Raw genomic sequence first — 22,758 nt, 5'->3', positions numbered from 1 at the left:
GGAAAAATTAATGTACATCTTTAAAACTGTACCTACTCTTTCTAGTTCCAGATTTCAACGCCAGGTGGCGAAATGGTAGACCACCATTCCCAATAGCCGATATAAAAAGGGAACCTGAAGAAAAGGTTCCAATCAAGTAATAATTATGAATCCTAATTATCCTTTTCTCAAATATTCCTTGAGTTATCTTCATTTCAGATTGATTAGATGAATACATTTAATTGCGTGTAGTTTCTGAGATTCGATTAGAAATTATTAAAAATATTTATAAACAATAAATATAAAGAAACATTTTTCATCATTACTACTGTTTATAAATCTTGTTAATTACTCAACTTTGATATGATGTGGAACTTTTTATGTTAAGGACTCTGGCCTGATGAGGAAAACCTACAGTTTTCAAAACGTCGAAGAATGGGAATAAAGGATTCATTCAACAACCAAATCCTATGATCTGAAGTATGTCATTTTAACTCATGTCACTCATTGTATTAATTATTAGATCACTCAGACAAACATAAAAATTATAATATTTATCCAAATAAAGATCCGGAATAAAATAAAAAATATTTGGACCAGGTAAATGTCAGTCAAATATTGCCATAAATATTGCGCTGAGCATTTTTTTTACTACTATCGCATAAGTTTCTGGAAACTCCTTCTGGAGAAAATAAATAATAGATTAAAAATTCGAAGAGTGAAATCATTCTTCTCATCCTGTTAACTTCTGGTCAGTTGCTCTAATTTTATATTGCAAACTTGGTTTAAATAGAAACCAATTTTTTTTAAATCATAATACTGCACAGTATTATAATCAATTTAACAAAAGAAATTGAAATTACACTTACATGTAGTACATACCACGATTTTGTCGTATTCCGCAACTATAAAAACTCACAACTCAATTTCCTAGGTATAAAACACTTATAAAATTTTCTAGTTTACGTGTCCTAATAAAATGTCCGGTAGCAGTTTATGAACTTTTTTCTGATTAAAGGACATTTCTGGATGAGCCTGCAATAATGATAAATTGTCTTAATTTATCAATTATATTTCAAATTATAAATAGTTAAGAAACTAATGTAAAATATTTTTCATCTCACCAGTTGGTCAGAATTTTTAAACCTTGCTTTCTCAAATTGTACATTTCCATTCGTGAAAATTAAACCATAAAGCTTACAATCAGCTTTGACTTTATCAATATCACGATAAAGTAGGAGTTCTTGTAATTTAAGTCCAGGAAATGTAAACACTTTGCTGCTAAATCCCGTGCTCATTATTTCTAAGGAATCCCTGGAATTTAAAATTTCAAAGATATTAAAATGATTTTATGCAATCTTGAATTCTTCTGTTAGCATTAAATATTAATTATATAAATATTCTACTAAAAAAACTGGTGTAACTATTTATTTTGAAAATCCTGAAATTATTGTTGTTAAAAAGATGATTGGCTTTTCATTACTCGAAGTTGATTTACATCTTTCATTTGAAATTTTGCAAATTAAATTTATAAATAATCTCTTTTATTGAAATATAATCATAAAAAAACTTTTTAAGAATATAGAAACTCTTGTACGGTTAAATTAAAACTTTCAAATTATCTAATAAACTATTGGAAATATTTTCGATGAAAATTAGTATTTTTATAAAGAGTTTTAATATAAAACTCATCGAACTTCTAAAAAGACTTAACATTTCTGAAAAAATTTACGATGTTAGTTTTTTCGCCAGAAGTAAGGATTTTAAAACAAAAAAGATCAATATTTCTAATTTGAAACAAAATTATTACATTTTTTCAAAGATTTACGTTTTTCATTTTTTTTAGCGTTTTTCTTTTCCTGGAAATTTTAAATAAAAATCATTAGATTTTAAAGGTTCATAACTTTTTTACAATTTTAAGCTATGTTAGTGTTTTACACCAACCATTGGTATTTAAAAAATAAAATCATTATATTTAGAACAATATTTTGTGATTTGTGATTAGTTTCATGTTATATTAATAAATTAATAATTTTTGTTTAAAATAATCAAAATTACAAACTTAAACAATCTGGATTATATTAGTGTTTTTCGCCGGGAATTGGTATATTTAATAAAAAAATATTATATTTTAAAAAAGATTCACAACTTTTTAACAATGTAGACTTATACTGCTGTTTTACACCGGAAATCGGTATGTTTAATAAACAATCAATGAATTGATGGATTTCAAAGATAAAAAAAATTTTTAACAATTTTAAAATGTGGTAACATCTTTTTATTATGTTATTTGTTTTTTTTCCGTCTAAAATTGCCACTGTTAGTAAAAAATCATTAAAGTTCAAAGAATATTTGCTCTTCGTCGGAAATTGGATTTTTAAATAAAAATGTAACATTTTAATTGTCTATAATTTATGCAATGTACAAAAATCATTAGATTTAAATCCAATAATTTTTGTTAAAAATGATCCTTAGTAGAAATATTGCATTTTTCTTGAATAAAAATGCAACTGTTTTGCTAAAATTTCAACTATTTCCTGGAAAATTTAATTTTGTTTAAAATTCAACTCTTTTTTGTTGTTAAAAATTTGTCTCTTTGATTAGAAAATTTACCTGTTTTAGTAGAATTTTCATTTTTCTTGGACAAAAATCCAACTGTATGGTTCAAAATTTAACAATCTTGTTACAAAGTCATAGTTTTTGGTTAAAAATTAAACTATTTAGCAGATAATTAACTAATTGTTTACTATTCTTATTTTGGCGTTGAAAAGTTAAGTAGAATTTTCTCTGAATGAAAATTTAACTACTTTTCTCAGTTTTTTTCATTCATCTGTTTTAGAAGAAATTTCATCTTTCTTGAATAAAAATGCAACTGTTCGATTGAAAATTCAACTCCTTTTTGGAAATTTCATCTTTCTTGAATAAAAATACAAATATTTGGTTGAAAATTCATCATTTTTGAGTTCAAAATTCTGCTTCTTTGTTGAAATTTTAACAAATTTGTTAAAAATTCATCCTTTTTGGTTGAAAAAATTCGTCTATTTGGATTGAAAACTCCATTTTTGATGTAGAAACGTATTTTTTGTTTAAAAATTCACATTTTGATCGTGAAAAGTCAACTGATTTTTTGAAAATAGAAAATTCAACTGTTTATCAAAAAATTATCTTTTTTATTCGAAAATTTATTTGTAGAAATTTCATTTTTTAAATGAAGATGCAACTATTTGGTTAAAAATGATTCTTTGCTTGAGTATTCAACTATTTCATTCGAAAGATTTGGTTGAATCAGTTTGTTACTATTTTTTTTAAGATTTATATTTTTAGTTGGAGTACTTTTTGGGTAAAAATTAACTATATTGTTAAGAATGTATTTTTTTTGACTGAAAGCTTATTGCCTTTGGTTGAAGATTTAACAGTTTAGTGAAAAAGCCTTTTTTTGTTTAAAATGATTTTTTTTTACCTGAAAATGTAGCTTTTTCCATTTTTAAAGATTGACCTTTTTCAGTTGAAAATTCTACTTTGTTGGTAAAAAAAAATAATTTTCTTGATTTGAAATTTCATTTTTGTGGGGTAAAAATACATCAATTTCGTGGTAAATAAATTGTTGTGTTCAAGTCATATTTTTCGTTTGAAAATTCAATTTTTGCAGAGCAAATTTACCTTTTGGCTTGAAGGTTCAACAGTTTAGATAAATTTGTATTATTTTTTTGAGTAAAAAATCTTTATTTGTCGAAAATTCGTATTTTTGATTTAAAACCCCATTTATTTTTTGGATAGATTTCATTTTTTTAAATTGAAATATAAACTATGCCACTTTTTTGTTGACAATTTATGTTTTTAAGTTGAAAGTTCAATTATTATGTTGAAAATTTAATTATTTTGTTAAAAATTCATGTATTTTGTTAAAAAGTTATCTTTTGTAGTAGAAAATACATTTTTTTTAAATATAAATTAATAAATTTGAAAATTATGATTTATTCCGTTTTTAAAAGATTCTATGTTAAAAGTATTCAGTATTCAGTATCCAGTATCCAGTCCCGGTTTCTTCCCGATTCGCTAACATTTTTCACGGCCAATGAAATTTAAAAAATCAAACTATATTCGAAACATTTTTCCATATAAAGTAATAAACAATAAACAACCAATTAAAGCATTCAAAGTGGAACCCTTAAATTCCAAACTTTAAAAATTGAAGTTTAAAAGTTTTTCAAATAAGTTCAAAGATTTAGATTAAGTTCCAAAAATATAAATCCAAGTTAACATTTTCAATAATCTAAATTAAAGAATCAAGCAATGAACTCAAAAATTTTCAAAATTATATCATTTTAAGTAATTTTAAACCAGACACATTAAAAATTGAAAAATAATTTTTTAACTTAACAGTTCTTAAATTAGACGTTAAATTATTTTTATTTTAAATAGTCTAGGCATCCTTTAAAAGCTTAAAAATTTTATTTCGAAATATTGAGAAATCTAGAAGTGGTTTTAAAATTGTCCAAATTAAAAATAATTTTTGAATTTTTTTTCAGAACTTTTAAATACATTTCAAAATAAATTGAATTTTTTCTATAACTTTTAGAAAATCTGGCAAATTAAAACAAAAATTGGAACTTATAAATAATAATAATAGAACACTTATTATTTGTAAAAATATTAGAGTAACTTGAACAGATATTTCGAAGTTTTTAAAAGGTAATAACTTCAAACACTTACAGCCGAATTTAAAATAAAATTTAGATTTTTGCAGATTTCAAACAAAAAATTTAGAATTTTTTAAAGAATTGTGAGACTTCAAAAGATCAACAAAAATTTCTTCAGATTCTTAGGAAAATTGAAAATCATTTTTCACTTTGAAAAATTACTGTAACAAAAAGTTTAAGAAGATTTTAAGAGATTTAAAAAAATTATCAAAGAAGATAATAAATGTTCAATTGTTATTTATGCATCAAGATTCAACAATTTCACTTATGAATTAAACACTTTTTAAACAGAACAATTAAAATTGTAACGCTAAACATTTTAAAGCTCTTCGAAAATCTAAAGATTCAAAGCTTTCTTTGTAAAGCAATTCAGTTTCAAATTGTTTTCTTTTACATATTTGGTTTCAATTTACTCGTCTTAAATGAACAGTGAAATATTGGTAAATATTAAATACTTATTCTTTTCCTACATTAAGAAATTTCAAATTAAATTGGATGAAAATTAAATAATTTAGACTCACAATGTTTTTAATTTAATAAAAACCTTTAGTTATGACTATATTATTATATATTTACTTTTAAGTTGAAAATAGTAAAACGCTAATTTACATTTTTACATAGAAATAGTATATTAATAAATTTATTTATTAAATTTAATATAAAAAATAATATAAAAGAAGAACTGAAACTCTGAGTTAAAAATATATTATTGACAAATCATGAAAATTTTTATTTAAAAATAAAATTATCGGAATAAATGATATATTAATTTCAACTCTTATTAAGACTTTCGAATTGAAACAGTTACAATTTGGTACAGATCCATTTTAAAAATTATTTATTTATTTATATTTACAGATGATAAAATTAAACTGTTTTTTATAAAAAAAAAATCTTCAACTTCAAATGCTTTTAATTTTTAATTGTTTGAATCTTCAAAACTGCACTTTAATTATTTTAAAAACTGTTAAAATCGAAATTAGGCAGATTTTTCTTTTGAAAATTCGTAAAATCCCGGTCCGGCAACCACCCTGTTTTTTATTTTAAAAATCTTCGATTTTAAAAACTTGTAATTCTTTAAGCCTTTAAAACTGCCTTTTAAAATTCTTTAAATTAAAATATATGCTTAAAAATAAAAAATCTAAAATGGAAAATTTTTAAAGTGAAAGATTTTCGAATTAAGCATTTTAAACTGAATGATATCATAAATTATAAAAATCACATTTTGAAAAATTATTTAAAAAACGCTTGAAATCAAAGTTGGACAACATTTTTATTCTAAAAATTTTGTATAATTCCCGGTCAAAGAATAAATTCACTTTCATTTCCTGGTTTTCCGGCCCTTTAGATACTATGAAATACACAAAATTTTCTATTATTAATAACTTTATATTTTAATTTAAAAATTTGTGAGACAAACCTTTTTATGTTTCTGAGATTGCACAACGCTGCATACATCAATAAAGGCGGAAGTTGATTGATTAATCGACAGGTACGGACGTAATTTTTCAAGTACCAGGCGCATGATATTTTCATAGCTAGCTTTACGTCTTTCGATTTCCTAAAATGAGATTTCACCTTCTTCTAGAATATTATCACTGGTTAAAATATTTTTGAGTATTTTTAGCACACATCTAAAGCCTTACCGATATTTTTCTGGCAACTGTAAGCCTCTAGTTAGGGCATGTACATCTCCAAGGTTTAGTAAAATATAAATTGCTTCCATCTGTGGTCGACTATCACCCAAATACAAATTTCTAATTCCGACATCGATGTCCAAATCATCTGTTTTGGTTCGACTGCACTCATCATAACAAACGAGTAGATGTTTCAGGCATTCTAATAAATGTTGGGTGTTCATTTTTGGGTCAAAACTTGATATAGGATGCGTACAAAGTCTGGAAAATCATTTTTATGATTAAATAGCGAAACTTTTTAATTAAAATAGTTGAAATTTTAAATCAGAGTGTCAGGGTATCTACTCAAATCCTGGAAAAATATTCCTGACATTTCCAGATTCTTTCCCGTTATAATGGTCAGTTTTTAATAATTATTAATTGATAATAAATGATATTCTTAAATATATTAGAACCATCGATTAAGTAAATAAGTAAATATTTAGGAAATATTAATGTGGGTATTATATTAAATTAAATTCAAATAGATTCAAATTCCTAATTTTTCAAGTAAAATGTTGCATCTTTAACAAGGTAGATGATTTTTTGAAACTAAGTAATCATATTTGGAACCAAAAAGATTAATTTTCTACCACAAAAGACGATTTCTCATCAAGATACATAAATCCTTAACCAGATAGTTGCATGTTGAACTAAAAAAGACTAATTTGTTCAATTTAAAATAGACAAAAATTGTATAATTTTCAGTTTAAAAAATTAATTTTTCTCACAAAAAAAACATAAATTTGCAACTAAAGTGATTAAATTTTAACTAAAATGATGAATTTTCTGGTGGAACAGATGAATTTTAAACTAAAAAGATTAATTTTTAACCAAAGAGTTTAATTTTGAAATAAGTGGTTTTATTTCCAACTAGAAAGATAAATTTTCAATTAAAACATCAATTTTAAAAAATTGAATTGTTCAATTTTTAGTTCAAAAAATTATTTTCCACAGAAAATACAACTTTCCAATCAAAGTGATTGATTTCTAAATTATATTATTCATATTTAACTCGAATACTTGAATTTTTAACAAAAAAGATGAATTTTCAAACGAGAAGAATAATTTTATACCAAAGAAGACTACTTTTCTACAAAATACATGAAGTTTTAAATTGAAAAAAAATCAATTCTCAACTAAACCGATGCATTTTCAATTAAAATGATGAATATTTACCTTGAATAATTGAATTTTAAACCGAAAACTTGAATTTTCAAGAAAAAATCTTCATTTCGACTAGACAGACAAAAAAAAATTATCAACAAAATACATAAATTTTTAATCAAATAGTTTAATTTCATAACTAAAAAATATCAGATTTCTACAAAAATGGAACAGTTTAATTTTAACTTAAAAAATTAATTTTCCCAAAAAAAATTGTAGCCAAACTGACGAATTACCAACAAAAAATATGAATTTTTAAGTGGAATAGATAAATTTTAAACCAAAATGATGAATTTCTAACCAGAGAGATTAATTTTGAACCAAGAAGTTTTACTTTAAACGAAAAACATAATTTTTCGACTAAAATTATAAATACTTAACTGAAATAGTTGATTTCAAAATAAAAATATGAATTTTTAACCAAGAAGATTAATTTATACTGAAAAAATCAAACAATTTTCAACGAAATACATGAATTTTGAACTGAAAAACTCAAATGTTCAATCAAAAAATGAATATTTAAATTTTCAGTTAACAAAAAAAAAAAAATTCGACAAAACAAAAACTAATTTTCAAACAAAAAACAGTTACATTTTCAAAAAAAGTGATGAATTTTCAACTAGAACGATGTATCTTTAACTGGAATAATTTAATATGCATCCAAAACAATAAAGTTTCAACTAAAATTATGGAATATTCAACTGGAATAGTATATCTTCAGTTAAAAAGATTTAATTAAGAAACAAATAAATAAATTTTTTAAAAAATAGCTCATTTCTCAACAAGAGGTGAATTTTCAGGTAAAATGCCGAGTCTTCAAAGAAAGTTAATTTTTAACGAAAGAGATAAACTTTTAACCAAGTTTTTAAATTTTCTTTACAAAAAAGATGAATTCTGAAAGAAAAAATTTAGTAATTGATATTTCAACCAAAAAAAATATTTCCAGTTTTAATCAAAATCAGTTGAATTGAACAAGGAAAGAATTTTCAACTAAAGACGATCAATTTTCAACCAAAAATAGAATAGTTAAATTTTCAGGTAAGAAACTTATTAAAAAAAAAAAATTTCAACAAAATTTTTAAATACAGTAATATAAAGCAACTTGAACAAATATTTCAATTTAAAAAAAAATAAGCTTGATAACGGAAAAAATCTCTGACTTTAAAAAAAATGTCCTGACATTTCCATGTTACAAAAATTCCCGGAAAATTTCAGATTTTCCTTGTAAATTTAAATTAGCTCATAATTTTCTAATATAATTCAGAAATATCGTAACTCTCTTTTTCTAAAATATGTACGACAGATTTTTCAAATTCTATCAAATTTTTATGCGAAAAAAAAAGGAATTTTAACATTTTAGAAAATTCTGATTTGGAACAAGAAATTTTCAAAATATCATTAATTCTGAATTGAAACAGAGATTGTATTTGTAAAGCCTATTTTTATGAATCAGAATTAAAATAATTTTCCAAAATTTCTCGTTCCAGGCCAAAATTATAATTCAATAAATTCCCTGTTCCAAAGACAAAAATTTTTTTTCGAAATTCCCTACACCAAGTTACAATGAAAAAAGATTGTCAAAGTTCGCTGTTTCAAGTCGGAATTAAATTTATTTATCAAGTTTTTAATTCCATTCTTCTAAATCAGAATTTTAATTCTTTTACCAAATTCCTTGATGTCCCAAAGTCAAAATTTTAATTATGAGTGAAAATTGCCTGCACCATTTGTGCACTAAAATTCCGTCTTTAAACTCAAAATTATCATTCTTTACTCAAATTCTCTGTTCCAGAATAAAAAATATAATTCTTCACGATAATTTCCTGTACGAAACTCAGAAAAAACGGTGATATTATCGAAAAAATGGTAATGATTTATGTAAATGCCGTACTGAATGCGATATGAAACACTTTAAACTCCTAAGATTTCAAGTTGAAATATATATTGAATTTTCAACAAATAAGATGAATTTTCTGATGATAAAAAAACGGAATTCTCAACAAAATACATCAAATTACTACTAAATAGCTAAATTTTTTAACTTATAAAGGATATATAACCGAAAATAGAATAGTACTATTTTCAGATTTAAAACAAAAATGTAAAAAAAAACACCGAATTTTCAACAAGAAGTTAGCTTCTAAACCAAAACTAAATCTTCAACTAAAACAGATTAATTTAGACCCAAAAATTTGCATTTTTATTCAGAAAAGATGTATTATGAAAAAATTACATTCTTAATTGAAAACATTAATTATCAAACAACGTCCAAATTAACTTTCAACAAAATAGTTACATTTTCAACATAAGAAATGAATTTTCAACTAATATGATGAATCTTAAGTAAAACGAAATTTCAAAAAAAGAGTTGATACTAAAAGATGATTTTTTAAGACGGAATATTAATTTTCTAAAAATGGAGAAGTTACATTTCAACCAATGAGGTAAATCTTAAATATGAATTTTTAACACACGAGTTCATCTTTCAACCAACTTGTTGAAATTTCAACAACAAAAATGATGAATTTACAGCCAAACAGTTAAATTTTCAATCAGACGAATTTTTCCAGCAAGAAAATTAATGTTCTGTAATCTACCAAATCACATGAATTTTGAACAAACTACATTAATTTTCAACAAAATTATTGAATTTCAAAGCAAAAAGACAAATTTTTTTTAAATGGGTTAAATTTTCAACCCAAAAATATGATTTTTTAACAACAAAAGTTAATTTTCTACCAAATTGTTCAATACTCAAACATGAGACGAATTATGAACAAAATAAATCAATTTGAAACTAGAAAAGATCTATTGTCAATAAAAATATTAACTTTCAACCAAGAATGGAAGTTAGCTTGTTAGTTGAAAAAAAATTAATTGTCAACCCCCCAAAAAAACGAGCTTTTAACCAATTATTTACATTTCCAACAAAAGAAATGAATTTTCAACTAAAATTATGATCATAAAAAAATGATGAATTTTTAACCAAGTAGCTACATTTCTGATCCAAAAAATATACTTTTCAACAAAATAGTTGCATTTTCGATAAAATGATAAAATTTTCAACCAAATACTAGAATTTTTAACCAAATGAGATGAATTCCGAATCAAAACTATAATAATAGACTTTTCAACTCAAACTGGTAACCCAGTTTATGGACGTTCCCTTATATTTTCAAAAATCGCCTATCCCATCACAGAATTAGAGTAATTTCCCGATTTTTCACGGTTTTCCTGATTTCCCGATCAGGTAGACACACCGTAAATTTTATTTATTATGAAATTAATTTTACAGTCAAGTACCTTTGTGCTCCGTAAACATGAAATCGAACAATTAATTCTAGAATTTGAATCGAACCAATTGGGTCAATTCTTTGAATTACGGTGTCCTGCCTTATAGCTCGCAACCGATCAAAAATAAAAGCGTATATGAAAGACCAGTCGTAATCCGTCCTGGTAGCAACTCTGAAAAAATATAATCTTTTTTAAATTAAAGTCAAGAACAAATAAAGTCATTAAATTTATCATTGCTTTGGCTGAAAAATAAACAATTTAAAATATTTAAATTAATAAAAATGACGTCATAAATCAAACTTATTTACTTTGTAAATAAATATCTAATGGTGAGTAATAATACTGGCCCAGGTCTCAATTCGCTAAGATCTGTCATTTGACGCCCAGCAGCAGGTCTACTAAATTCTTTTATAGTTTTTGCAGGGTCTGCTTTCGGCCTTTTTGTATTTTTTGTCCTTTCGTCTATTTCAAACACGTGCAATAAACCTTCCTTTTCTCGCCTGTGAATGCAGAAATTCGATCAAAAATTCATTTTTCATATGAGAAAATAATGTTTCATCTACTTCTTTAAATATTAAATTATTTTTATTTCAAACGTACATGTATCGCTCCTTGTCAGGGCACATTGCGAAACATGTTCCAAGTATATTATCACCCATCATTTTGTTTTAATTCAGGGAAGCTTGTTTGGAAAACAGAAACTGTAAAAGTTAAATTATTTATTAAATAAACATTACATACTTTATTTTAAGCTTTATGACTCTCTCTCTCATAAAATTGTTTAATATAATAAACAATAATTTTTCCAATTAAAACTTAAATGACTCGACTTTTGAATTTACACGATTTAACAATTGAAATTAATTAATTTTTCAAATTTTTTGTATCAATTAGAAGTACTATTGTAAAATATATTTATTAATAATAATATAAACTAAATATTGAAATAGCTACATCAGCATTCATAAAATATTAAAAATAAAATTTTAATTTAATTATTTATCATTTTAATTAAATAATTTTTTGAGTTAAAAGTTTTAATTTTAATTTTAACAATAAAATTAAAGCTGTTCGAAAGATTTTTACAATAATTGAAAATTCGCCAGCTTATCTAATTCTAATTATGGTTTGAAATCATAAAATTTTGTACATGCTTTTAAAATGGGTCTACCTTGAAGATTTGAAAAAGGAAATCTTCCAATTTTCAATGTGCATAATTTAAAATGACTTTATTTTAAATGTTTTTTTTATCATTCAATTTTTAAGAGTTAAAATTAAAAACTTTTAAATTATTTAAAAATGTAAAATGCAAAATTCTTAGACTTGGATGGTTTTGAAAATTAAAAGTTTTAAATTCTAATCTTCAAAATCAAAGAAATTTCTAATGTATATCATCAAAATAAAAAATTCTTAATTTAAAAATAATTACAATTCAAAGAACTGCAATTTTGAAATCACAAATTAAGATTCTTGAATTTTTGAAAATATAGAATTACAAATTTCCCTTTTTGCTTTTAAATGTGTAGAATTGGGGACATTTTTAAGAATATTGAGGTTTTGAAAATTCTACCATTTTAACGATTTGAAAATTAAAATTCTTTGATTTTAAATATTTGTAAATTAAAATCCTTAAATATAAATGATTTTGAAAATCAAATGTCAAGTTTTAAATTGAAACTTTTAAATTATAGAAATTTCGAATGTAAATCATGAAAATTACAGAATTTTTAAATTTAAATCCAAAAATTTGCAAAATTTGCAATTGTCAATTTTCAAAATTAAAAGCGCTTTAAGTTTAAAGATTTACTATTTTGAAGAGTTACAATTTTGGATGATTTTGAAGATCAAAAGACAAATTTTCAACTCCAAATAATCAAAATTAAAGAAATTTCTAATGTAAGTCATAAAAATTAAGAAATCTTCAATTCTAAAAGTTTTACAATTCAAAGATCTGCATTTTTGAAGAGTTACAATTTAAAACTCTTGAATTTTGAAAAGATAGAATTACAACTTATTCAATTTTTAGGATTTTTATTTTAGGGGTATGGAATCTTAAATATATGTTTGTGAACTTAAATTTTAGAAATTTACAATTAAAAATTCCTTTCTTTTAACGATTCTTTTAGTCTTCAATTTTAAACATTTATCAATAAAAATTCTTAAATATGGATGAATTTGATTGTCAAAAGTCAAGTTTTAATTTTTAATCTTCCAATTTAAAGAAATTTCGAATATAAATCATCAAAATTACAGAATTTTTCAATGTTGACCCAAAAACTTGAATATTTTTTAACTGTAAACTTTCAAAATTAAAAGCTCTTTAATTTGAAAGATTTACTATTTAAAATAGTTAAAATTTAAAACTTTAATTTTAAGAATGTATGCGTGAGAATCTTTAAATTTGTATGATTTTTAAAACAAAAAAAAACAAGTTTTCAACGTTAAATAATCAAAAGTAAATCATAAAAATGAGAAAATCTTGAGTTTCAAAAGATTTACAATTCAAAGATCTGCAATTTTGACGAGTTAGCGACGCTAACGAGCTATGGAATTTGGAACATTTTTTCGTGAAGTTAAAATTTAAAAAAAATTGCAATTGAAAATTCTTTAATTTTGTCGATTTGAAATTTAAAAATCTTCAATTTTAAAGTCATACATAAAAATTCCTAAATATGGATATTTCCAAGATCGAAAGTCAAGTTTTAAATTCTAAATTGAAGAAATTTGTAATGCTAATCAACAAAATTACAGAATTAAAAATTGTAAATCTAAAACCTTCCATTATTTATAATTGTACATTGTAAAAATTGAGAGCTTTTTAATTTAAAAAACTTACTTTTGAATATTATTTACTGATAAATTAAGTAACAATTTTGAAAAGATAAAATTAGAAACAAATTTTCGACAACAAAAAATTCCAGCCAATAAAACAAAAATTCATAAAAAATGTAGAATTTTCATTCCAAAGATGAATTTTCTAAGAAATAGTTGAATTTTCTAACCGAAAATATCACATTGACTTTTTTTTAAACAAAATTGTTGAATTTCGAACAAAATAATAAAATTATATGTTCAACCTCTAGTTTAAAAATGATGCAAATAACTTTTTCAAAGCCAAAATTTGTATTTATATAATTGAGTACAATCTGTTAATTACTATACTTTTCAGAATTTCCAATATTTTTTTAGCAATTCGATGATTTCCTTTCTTTTTAAATATTAGAAAATTGCACCCATTGCAAGTTTTTGAAACTTAGGAGAACAGTCACAATGAGACTGCATCCTTAGAAATTGTTAACAAAATTTAAGTCAGTGCAACAAAAATCGCCAATTTTCGTTTTCGGACATGAAATCAGGATTGCATAAAAAATCGGAACAGCGATAAAAACCAGAACGTCTAAGTTACCCTATTCAACGGGGATAAAGTGAATTAACGAATTTAAAGACTATATACAGTTTAGACAACTAATACACTCTCAAATAAATACTTACATTCATTAAAGACGCATGATAGAACTGATTATTTTTTTATCGTTTCTATGATCCAGAATAATTAATTAGAAGGGAAGGTACAACACACAAGATGAACTTACGGCACTGAGAGGGACGCAAATATTCAGTTGGACTTGTCACCTATTTCGGCCTTCTGTTCATATTTATATTCAACTTTATACGTTTGGACACTTACAACTTTACTTCTGCAAAGCCTTTTCAATAAACAAACCATCTTTTGTTGACAAATTCTTCGATGATCCAGATGACAGAACAGATGAACGCCATCAAACGCGTCCATCCCATCCATAGACAAAATAACATTTTGTAGATAGCGTTTCTCATTTAAAATAATCTGTTTTACCGATGTAACGTTTAAAAACGTTTTGTTTAAGAATTATAATTTTATGTTATCTTCGAATTTTTTAATTTAAATATCAAGCAAATTAACTAGTTACATTTCCAATCTAAGATTTCTTCTATTTTTTTCCAACATTTATTATAAGAAGAAAAAGTTTTGTACCAAATCAGTGCTACCAATTTCTGCCTTTAAGAATTATAATAGAACAGTCACTTTTTCGAAATTTTCGATTTCAATATTTCATATTCAAAAATCATAATAAAGAATATTCTTTATAGTGATAACAAAGTGTATTTTCATTTAATTTAGTGTTCTTTAAATGAAGTTTAAACAACATTATTTTATTTAAATCAGTCAAAACCCTCCTATATATTTTTCAACAAGATTTTGTAGTTTTTCTAAGAACATCGAAGCAAATAATATAAAAACCTTGCAAAAAAACATGTTATTTTATACATCATTTTGATTTTAAAATATTAGTATTATATTAAGAGGATTTACATGTTTACTTCTTCATATTTTCAGTATACACTTAGTTGAAAATTCAACAGTTTTGTAGAAATTTGTTTTCCCTTCTTGACTCAAAAGTTTTTCTTATTTGAAAATTTTTCTTTTTTGTTATAGTTATTAATCGGTTTCTAACTAATATAATCTAACTATTTCAGTAAAAGATTTATAATTATAGTTGAAAATTCTTTTTTTTTAAGCAAATTTTTTTGACTGATAATTTGACTATTTAATTTTTTTCCAAATTCACCTTTTTGGTGGAAATTTTATGTTTTATTTAATACTTCATGCTAAATTCTAATATTAAAAATTCTTTTGTTTTTGGTACAAGATTCTTAATTTTTATTAAAAACTCGTTGTTTCTTTTTGTTTGTTAAAAATTAGTTTTTAACCGAAGATCGAACTATTCAATTTTTGGCTGCAAATATATATATAATTAAAAATTTGTCATAAGGACAACCGCAAGATTTTCCCGGGAGTGGGTGTTAATCTGGAAAATTGCACCCGCTCCCAGCGAAATCGCGGTAAAATTTAAGCCACAACCACGTCTATATATATATATTTAGTTGAAAATTCGACTTTTTGGTGGAAAATCAATTTTTTGTTGCTAAAAATTCAATTATTTCAGTAAAAGATTCATTACGCTAGTTAAAAGTTCATCTTTTTGATTAAAATTCAAAAATTCAAGGAGAAAATTCATCACTTCAGTTAAAAATTTTGAACTTTATTCGAAAATTTAACTACTTTGTTAAACATTCATTTTTTTAAATAAATTTCTGTTAACGGAAAATTTGTCTTTTATAGTTGATAGTTGGCCTTTTTTCTTGTCAAAAAATTATCTTTTTCGTTGAAAGTTCATAATTTTGGTTGAAAATTCAACTATTACATTTAAAAATTCATAATTTTAGTTGCTAATTCATATTTTTGTTGAGAAATCCAACTATTCCAGTAGAAAATTCATCAGTTTCTTTAAAAATTTAACTATTTTGTTGAAAAATCGTTATTTTTTCAATTAATTTCTTCAAAATAAAAATTACACTATTAAATTTTTAGTTGAAATCTTATTCCTTTTTAGCCAAAAATTCGCCATTTTAGTTGAAAATGCATCACTTTGTTTAAAAATGTAACTATATTGTAGAAATTTTTTTTTGAAAATTATGTTCTTTATTTAAAATTAACCAATATAATCTTTAGTTGTGAATTAATTTCTTTTAGTTAAAAATGAATGTATGTTGTTGAAAATTTAACTTTTTGGCAGAAAATTAATGTTCTTGATTGAAAATTCATCTTCAATTGAAAATTGAACTTTTCCAGTTAAAGATTCATCAGTTTTGTTGAAAATGCATCTTTTTGGCAGAAAATTAAACTTTTTTACTACAAATTAAACTACATATACCATTTCAAGTTGAAAATTAATCTTTTTTAATACAAGATTCATGCATTTTGCAGAAAACTCAACTTCTTGTTATCAAAATTAATCATCTTGTTGGAAATTTTATCTTTTGTATTGGAAATTGAACTATGAGTTAAAGATTCATCAGTTTCGTTAAAAATTCATCATTTTTGTTGAAAAATCCGCTACTTAACAAGAGGATTTATAAACTAAAGTTTTCTAACTAAAAATGTAATTATTCCATTTTTTATTGAAAATGCATCGGTTTCAGTAGACAATTTTTCTTTTTTAGTCAAAAATTAATCTTCTGGGTTAAAGTTGAACTTTTTTTTTAATTCAACTTCATTCATTCAAAGATTTATTAGTTTAGTTGAAGATTCATCTTTTTGATTTCAAATTTAACCATTTTATTGTAAAATTTTGCATTACAGTATAAAATTTATCAATTTTGTTGAAAATTTTTATATATTCTTGTAAATTAATTTTTTAAATAAAAATTTAGCTATTCAATTTTTGGTTGAAAATTGATTTTTTTGTGTTGAAAATATAATTATTTGGTTGGAAATTGATCCTTCTTGTTGTTAAAAATTTGTTGGCTTTGGAAGAAAATTCAATTATTTGGGTAAAAATACATCTAACATGTTGAAGATTTAATATTTGTACAGGGTAATAAGTTAAATTTGCACTGAATTTTAAGTATAGGAAGGTCAAATAAAATTTTTTTCATGGATTTGAGGAACAAATTTCTGAAATGATTCACTATGTCTTAAGTATTATTTATTTAATTATTTGAAGGTGATAATATATTCAAGAATATCTTGTTATATATTTCATTACATTTTCTTAAATTAAACATATTAATTGAATCCCTAAAAATTTGTATTATTTAGAAATTATTCCGGCTTTAATAAAGTTACCTAAAAAAATCAAGATACCCGGAATGATACCTAGAATTGTCAACTTTTTTCCAGGATTTGAGTACACATCTTGTATTTTTATTCGTAAAAAGGTCAATCGAGCTTTCAAAGCTATATATCACATAGGGCCTGTTATCTTAATAATTTTCCAAAAATCGATAAAGAATAAAAAATAATTTAATATTTTTAAAATTTTTTAAAATTTCGCGCACATATGGCTGGCTGCTTTTCAAAACAGCCCGATTGGTAAAGTAGTTTACACCAGAAGCTCCATCTGTCGACCCCTAACCTGAACTTGACTTTTCAACGATCAGATTTTACTGAACTTGTATGTATTCGAGTCAGACCGAAAAACATCGACAGATGGCAAAGAGCATGTTATGATTGATATTTCTCGTGAAAATCCTATTGTTTTACATAAACTACCAAGTTCGGAGAAAAGTGTGATTGACCCAGAACCTAATAAAATGGATTTAACAATATTCAGTGACACGTGGAGTGTGAATCTCGAGTTTGTAAATCCGTGCATCACTGGAGAGAGTGAATGAAACATGGCGTTTGTTTCTTTCATATGTTCCGAAAGTCTCGCACGCTGATTAACTTCTCATTTCCATGGACCCGGTAAATTCGGTTATTTTTGATTTTTTATGACACTTATGCTCGAACCCTGTCCGTAAAAAATCGTGTGTCGCTTGTAATTGTGTCAAATTGTCGTGTGTACAAATTAGAAAATGCCATAACGAGAAAAAAAGGAGTTCGCAAGTATGAGAAGCTTCGACATTCGACCCACTGTGTATCTTTTGGAATGCCGAGCGTTTATGAAATAATAAGGCAGTCAAAATGACGTCACGGAGTTACACGAAATCATATGGTCGCAAGGTTAACACCGTTTCTCCAGGTAGCATTCAGTTTGACAAGCTCTTCAGGGAAAACAGCAATCGACCCTCGGCTGCCAAATCAGCGGGCATCGTCGGAAAATGGGGCATAACTTCCTTCACGTCAATCCGCAGCACAAATATCAATGGTAAATTATATTAGTTTTACTCTCCACATTTTTTTGACAGAAGGACATTTTTTCAAATTTTTTTGATTTTATTTACGAATATTTCTTCATTTTTTCTTTATTTTCTTTTGTGAACTCATTATTTTTTTGTTTGGCACTCAAATTAAGAGACAACTTACCTTTCATTTTAAATCCACTTTAAATTCTTGCCATTTTAATTTGACTAGAAAACAAACACGTGTGCGATTCTTGTTTTCTTTGCAGGCCTTGGACTCCCCACACTATTGACACTATTGTACACTTTTTTTTGAACGATTACACTATTTTATTAGTAGTTCGAAAAAAATTATATCAAATACTATTTCTTTATTTTTTATTTAAATACTATTTTTGGAACTGTTCGCTAATTTGTTGCAAATTCTCTCAATGGCTGATTACTGGCCGTCCAAAATGATGAATTTTCGAGCAAAAAAGCTAAGTTTTTAACAAAAAAGCGGAATTTGCAACCAGATGGTTAAATTTTCAAGCCAAAAATACGAATTCTCTACAAAACAGTTTAAGTTTCATTTAAAAAAAAAAACGAATTTCCAACAAGCTGTTTCAATACTGAACAGAAACAGATTAATTTTTAATCATAGTGTAACATTTTTAACAAACAAACAAAAATTCCTAACAAAATACATATATTTTCTACCAAATATTTAAAATTTCAATCAAGTGGATTAGTTTCATACCAAAAACACGAATTTTCGATAAACTACGTGAATTCTAAACCAAAAATGGAATGGTTAAATTTTCAGTTTAAACATTTAATTTTAAAACAAAAAGAGGGCGAATTTTTTGCAAAATTGTAAAGTTTTCAAACAAGTAGATGAATTTGGAACTAATTTTTCTTCGTCGAAAAACGTTAGTCTTTAATGATTTAGTCGAACTATTAACCTGGAAATACTAATTTTCAACAAAAAATGTGATAGTTGATATTTAAACTGCAAAAGATTTAAATTTTTAATTTAAAAAAAAAAAACAGAATACGTTAATTTTTAACAGAATATTTTGGACAGTGGACATGATGTCAATCTAAATTTTATTTGACTAATTTTTATTCTATATTTTTTCGTATCTAAAAGTTTTTAACTAAATAGAGGAATTTTCAAGCGAAAAAGGTATATTTTCAACAAAAAATGATTCAGTATATTTTTTTTTTTGAGAATTAATTGTGAAATTTTCCAGTCAAAAAGACGATTTTTCTATAAAATAGTTGAACTTTCAACCCAAGAATATGAATTTTCAACTAAAGTTGTTTTACCAGAAAGATACATTTTCCACAGATAATGTAATAGCGGATATCTCAACCACACAAATTTTAATTTACAATAAAAAGCAGTTTACATTTAACCCACCCAGGCAACTTTTCAACAAAATACTTTGATTTTCATATAAAAGAGATTACTTTTAATTAAAAAATTGCATTTTAACCAAGATCTGATTTTCTTACAAAAAATACGATTTTTTCAAACAAATAGCTAAATTTTGAAAGAAATTGTTTAATTTTAGATCCGAAAATATGAATTTTGTTACAAATCAGACTAATTTTAAGCCCAAAAATATGAATTTTCAACCGAAACAGATCAATTTTTAACTATATGGTTGTATTTTTAACCAACAAAATTAAAGAAATTTCTAAAGAAAGACATACAGTATTAAACCAAAAAGATAGAATGTTAGTTGAATTTTCAATGTGAAAAAAAAATTAGTCAAGAAAGAAACAAAATTTTTTCGAAATGTATTATCAAGCTAAAGTAACAACTTTTCATCAAAACTGTAGAATTTTCAACAACAAAAAATTAAATTTTGAACCAAATAATACAGATTTTTATTAGAAAAGAAAATAATTCTTAATGGAAAATTTAATAGTAAATATTTCAACTAATTTGAGTGGACAAATTAGAAAATCGAGAAAGACCTTAAAAATAAAAAGGAATTTTGATCATTTATAGACTAAAGAAAAACATTAAAAATAAAAATTAAAGTTCATTTTTAATACTTACAAATTCTTATGACACTGTTTTTAAACAATTTCGACACTATTTACACTATTTTTTATCTCAGTGAGTCCGTGGCCTGTTTTTTTCTTACGCAATATTTAAATTATAATTTAAGATTGATATTAGTACTTAATTCTTGTATTTCATAGTATTTATTACCTAAAGTTGTTCAAAATTGTAGGTTTAATTTTTTGAGTCAAATAATTTTTATTTAAAATATCTATATTCCAGTGAAAAAACACTAAAATGAACTATTATTGTTCAAATATTGTAAATATCCTTCGAAATCTAATGATTTTTTACTAACAATAGCAATTTTAGACGAAAAATGAAATTAAAAAAAAGTAAATTATCTTTGAAATCCAATAATTTTTAAAATAAAAATGCCAATAATTTCCCACGACAAGCACTAACGTATAATGACAGAAAAATGTTCAGAATTGTAAATCGTTTTTGAAACCTAATAATTTTTTTTAATAACCAATTTTCTGTTAAATTATGATTTTATATTAGAATTTTAAAAAACGAATTCCCATACAAAAACACTAACATTAAACATGCATAATATTTCCAATCAATTATTAGATAATTTGAAAGCTTTAATTTAATCACAGAAGAGTATTAAAAAGCATAAATGTTTCTCAATTTACATCAGGTTTTCTGTGTTTATTTTTTTAATAAAAGGATTTTGTAGATTTGATTTTAAAAATTTCAAATATTTAAATTTTATTTATTACAATTTTCAAATGCAGTTAATCATAATAATAAACTGTATTGGTTCGTTAAAAAGTGTACTTTGTTATTATTATTTTCGTTTATTACGTATTTCTCTCTTCGTGAAATCTTATCTTCATTATTTACAATTTCACGGTCTGTACAATTTTCGAAGTAGAAAATTAAACGAAAACTTCATGAGATTACATATTTTTCCAATCCATAAACATCAAGGTTTAGTACTTTAAATTTCGAAAACAGACAAATTGAGACGTTTCCGTGTTTTAGTGCTTTAAAATTGTTTGATCTTTTTATTTAGTTGAATAATAAAATTTATTTGTGTAACTAAAGAAAAGTATTTTTAACTTTCTAGATAATAGTGTTTTTTTATTATTTCAGGGGTCACAGTCTTTCCCCTATTTCACTGTGTTCTCCATTTCTTATTAAATCCTCCCTTTTTCCCCTATTCACTTAAAACTTCCACTTTTCTCTTTAAATATACTACGTTTGAAAGTATAATATTTGAGCTATGCGGGAACTTCTATGAATTGATTTTTTTTAGTGTACGTAAAAACTACAACAGCCATTTTTTTAACTTACAGAATTATTTATTACAATTATTTTTTTCTACTTTCAATGAAATGTTATTAATTCATTTATTAATTATAAAGAAAATAATCAAATGCATCTGTATAAATATTGCACCACTTGAATAAATTATTTGTAAATAAATAAAGCACAAAAAACCAGTATACAGAATCGGCTTATAAAAAGTCGTATTGGCTGCATACAATTACAAAGAAAGTCGCATGGAATGTCGAAAAAAGTCCACAAAAACTCGCATTAAATTTGGAAAATATAATTGAGAAAAAATTGTATCAGACAATGAATGACTGAAATAATAACTTTATTTGGTTATGATTACGTGCAGAGTACATAATTCTCATTGGTTTTCAAATATTCTTTACTTAAGCAAAATTATCTTTAAAAATGAAACAATTTTTTAACAATAGTCATTCAGCTTGAAGGATTCTGCATCTGGGTTTAAAAGATTTTTTTGTTTTGTTTTAATTGTGTAACTGGTCAATTTTGATTATTTTCAAATGTGATAAATTTACAATTTACATTAATTTTAAAGTTCAGGAATATTTATTTTAAACATTTAAGCTTAAAATTGATCAATATTTAAGGCTTTAAATTTGAGACTATCTAATTTGAGTATAAAATTATTCATTTTTTAATAGTTCAGACTTAACATTCCAAAATTCTCTCGAAACAGCTGAAATAAGGTGCTTTTTGACGAAAGAATGGGAATAATAGAGGAATGCATTCTCTTAAATAAAATAATTAGAGGCAGAACATTGAATTTAATATTAAACGCTTTAAATTCTTAAGATTTCAAGTCGAAAATTATTGCATTTACAACAAAGTAGTTTGATTTTCAACTAAAAGAGACGAATTATTAACAAAATTGTTGGATTTGAAGTTGAATGGTTGAAAAGTTAAATTTTTA

General features: G+C 24.3%; 2 protein-coding genes across 3 annotated transcripts in view; one reads left to right on the top strand and one right to left on the bottom strand.

Annotated features, from left to right (window-relative positions):
- Nucleotides 1-33: 33 nt before the first annotated feature.
- LOC117178068 (SAC3 domain-containing protein 1) lies at nt 34-14,594 on the bottom strand. The gene is made up of 8 exons (XM_033369294.1): nt 14,407-14,594; nt 11,414-11,514; nt 11,122-11,313; nt 10,823-10,984; nt 6,326-6,577; nt 6,100-6,240; nt 1,104-1,293; nt 34-1,014 (listed from the first exon to the last, which is right to left on the bottom strand). The coding sequence occupies exons 2-8, from the start codon at nt 11,473-11,475 to the stop codon at nt 937-939; spliced, it is 1,077 nt and encodes a 358-aa protein (XP_033225185.1). The 5' UTR covers nt 11,476-11,514; nt 14,407-14,594; the 3' UTR covers nt 34-936.
- Nucleotides 14,595-17,831: 3,237 nt separating this feature from the next.
- Nucleotides 17,832-22,758, top strand: part of LOC117177780 (protein wings apart-like) — a 45,257-nt gene continuing 40,330 nt past the window's right edge. The window contains exon 1 of one of the 2 annotated variants that reach the window (XM_033368695.1): nt 17,832-18,507. In XM_033368695.1, the coding sequence (XP_033224586.1) occupies nt 18,324-18,507 (184 nt within the window). In that variant the 5' untranslated portion in view covers nt 17,832-18,323. The remainder of the gene's footprint in view (nt 18,508-22,758) is intronic. The other variant, XM_033368696.1, reaches the window with a different exon arrangement.

The sequence above is a fragment of the Belonocnema kinseyi genome, chromosome 8, assembly GCF_010883055.1.
Source record: "Belonocnema kinseyi isolate 2016_QV_RU_SX_M_011 chromosome 8, B_treatae_v1, whole genome shotgun sequence".
NCBI classification, from domain to species: domain Eukaryota; kingdom Metazoa; phylum Arthropoda; class Insecta; order Hymenoptera; family Cynipidae; genus Belonocnema; species Belonocnema kinseyi.
Note: the sequence above shows the minus strand (reverse complement) of the source record. Positions and strands in the feature narration are given on the sequence as shown.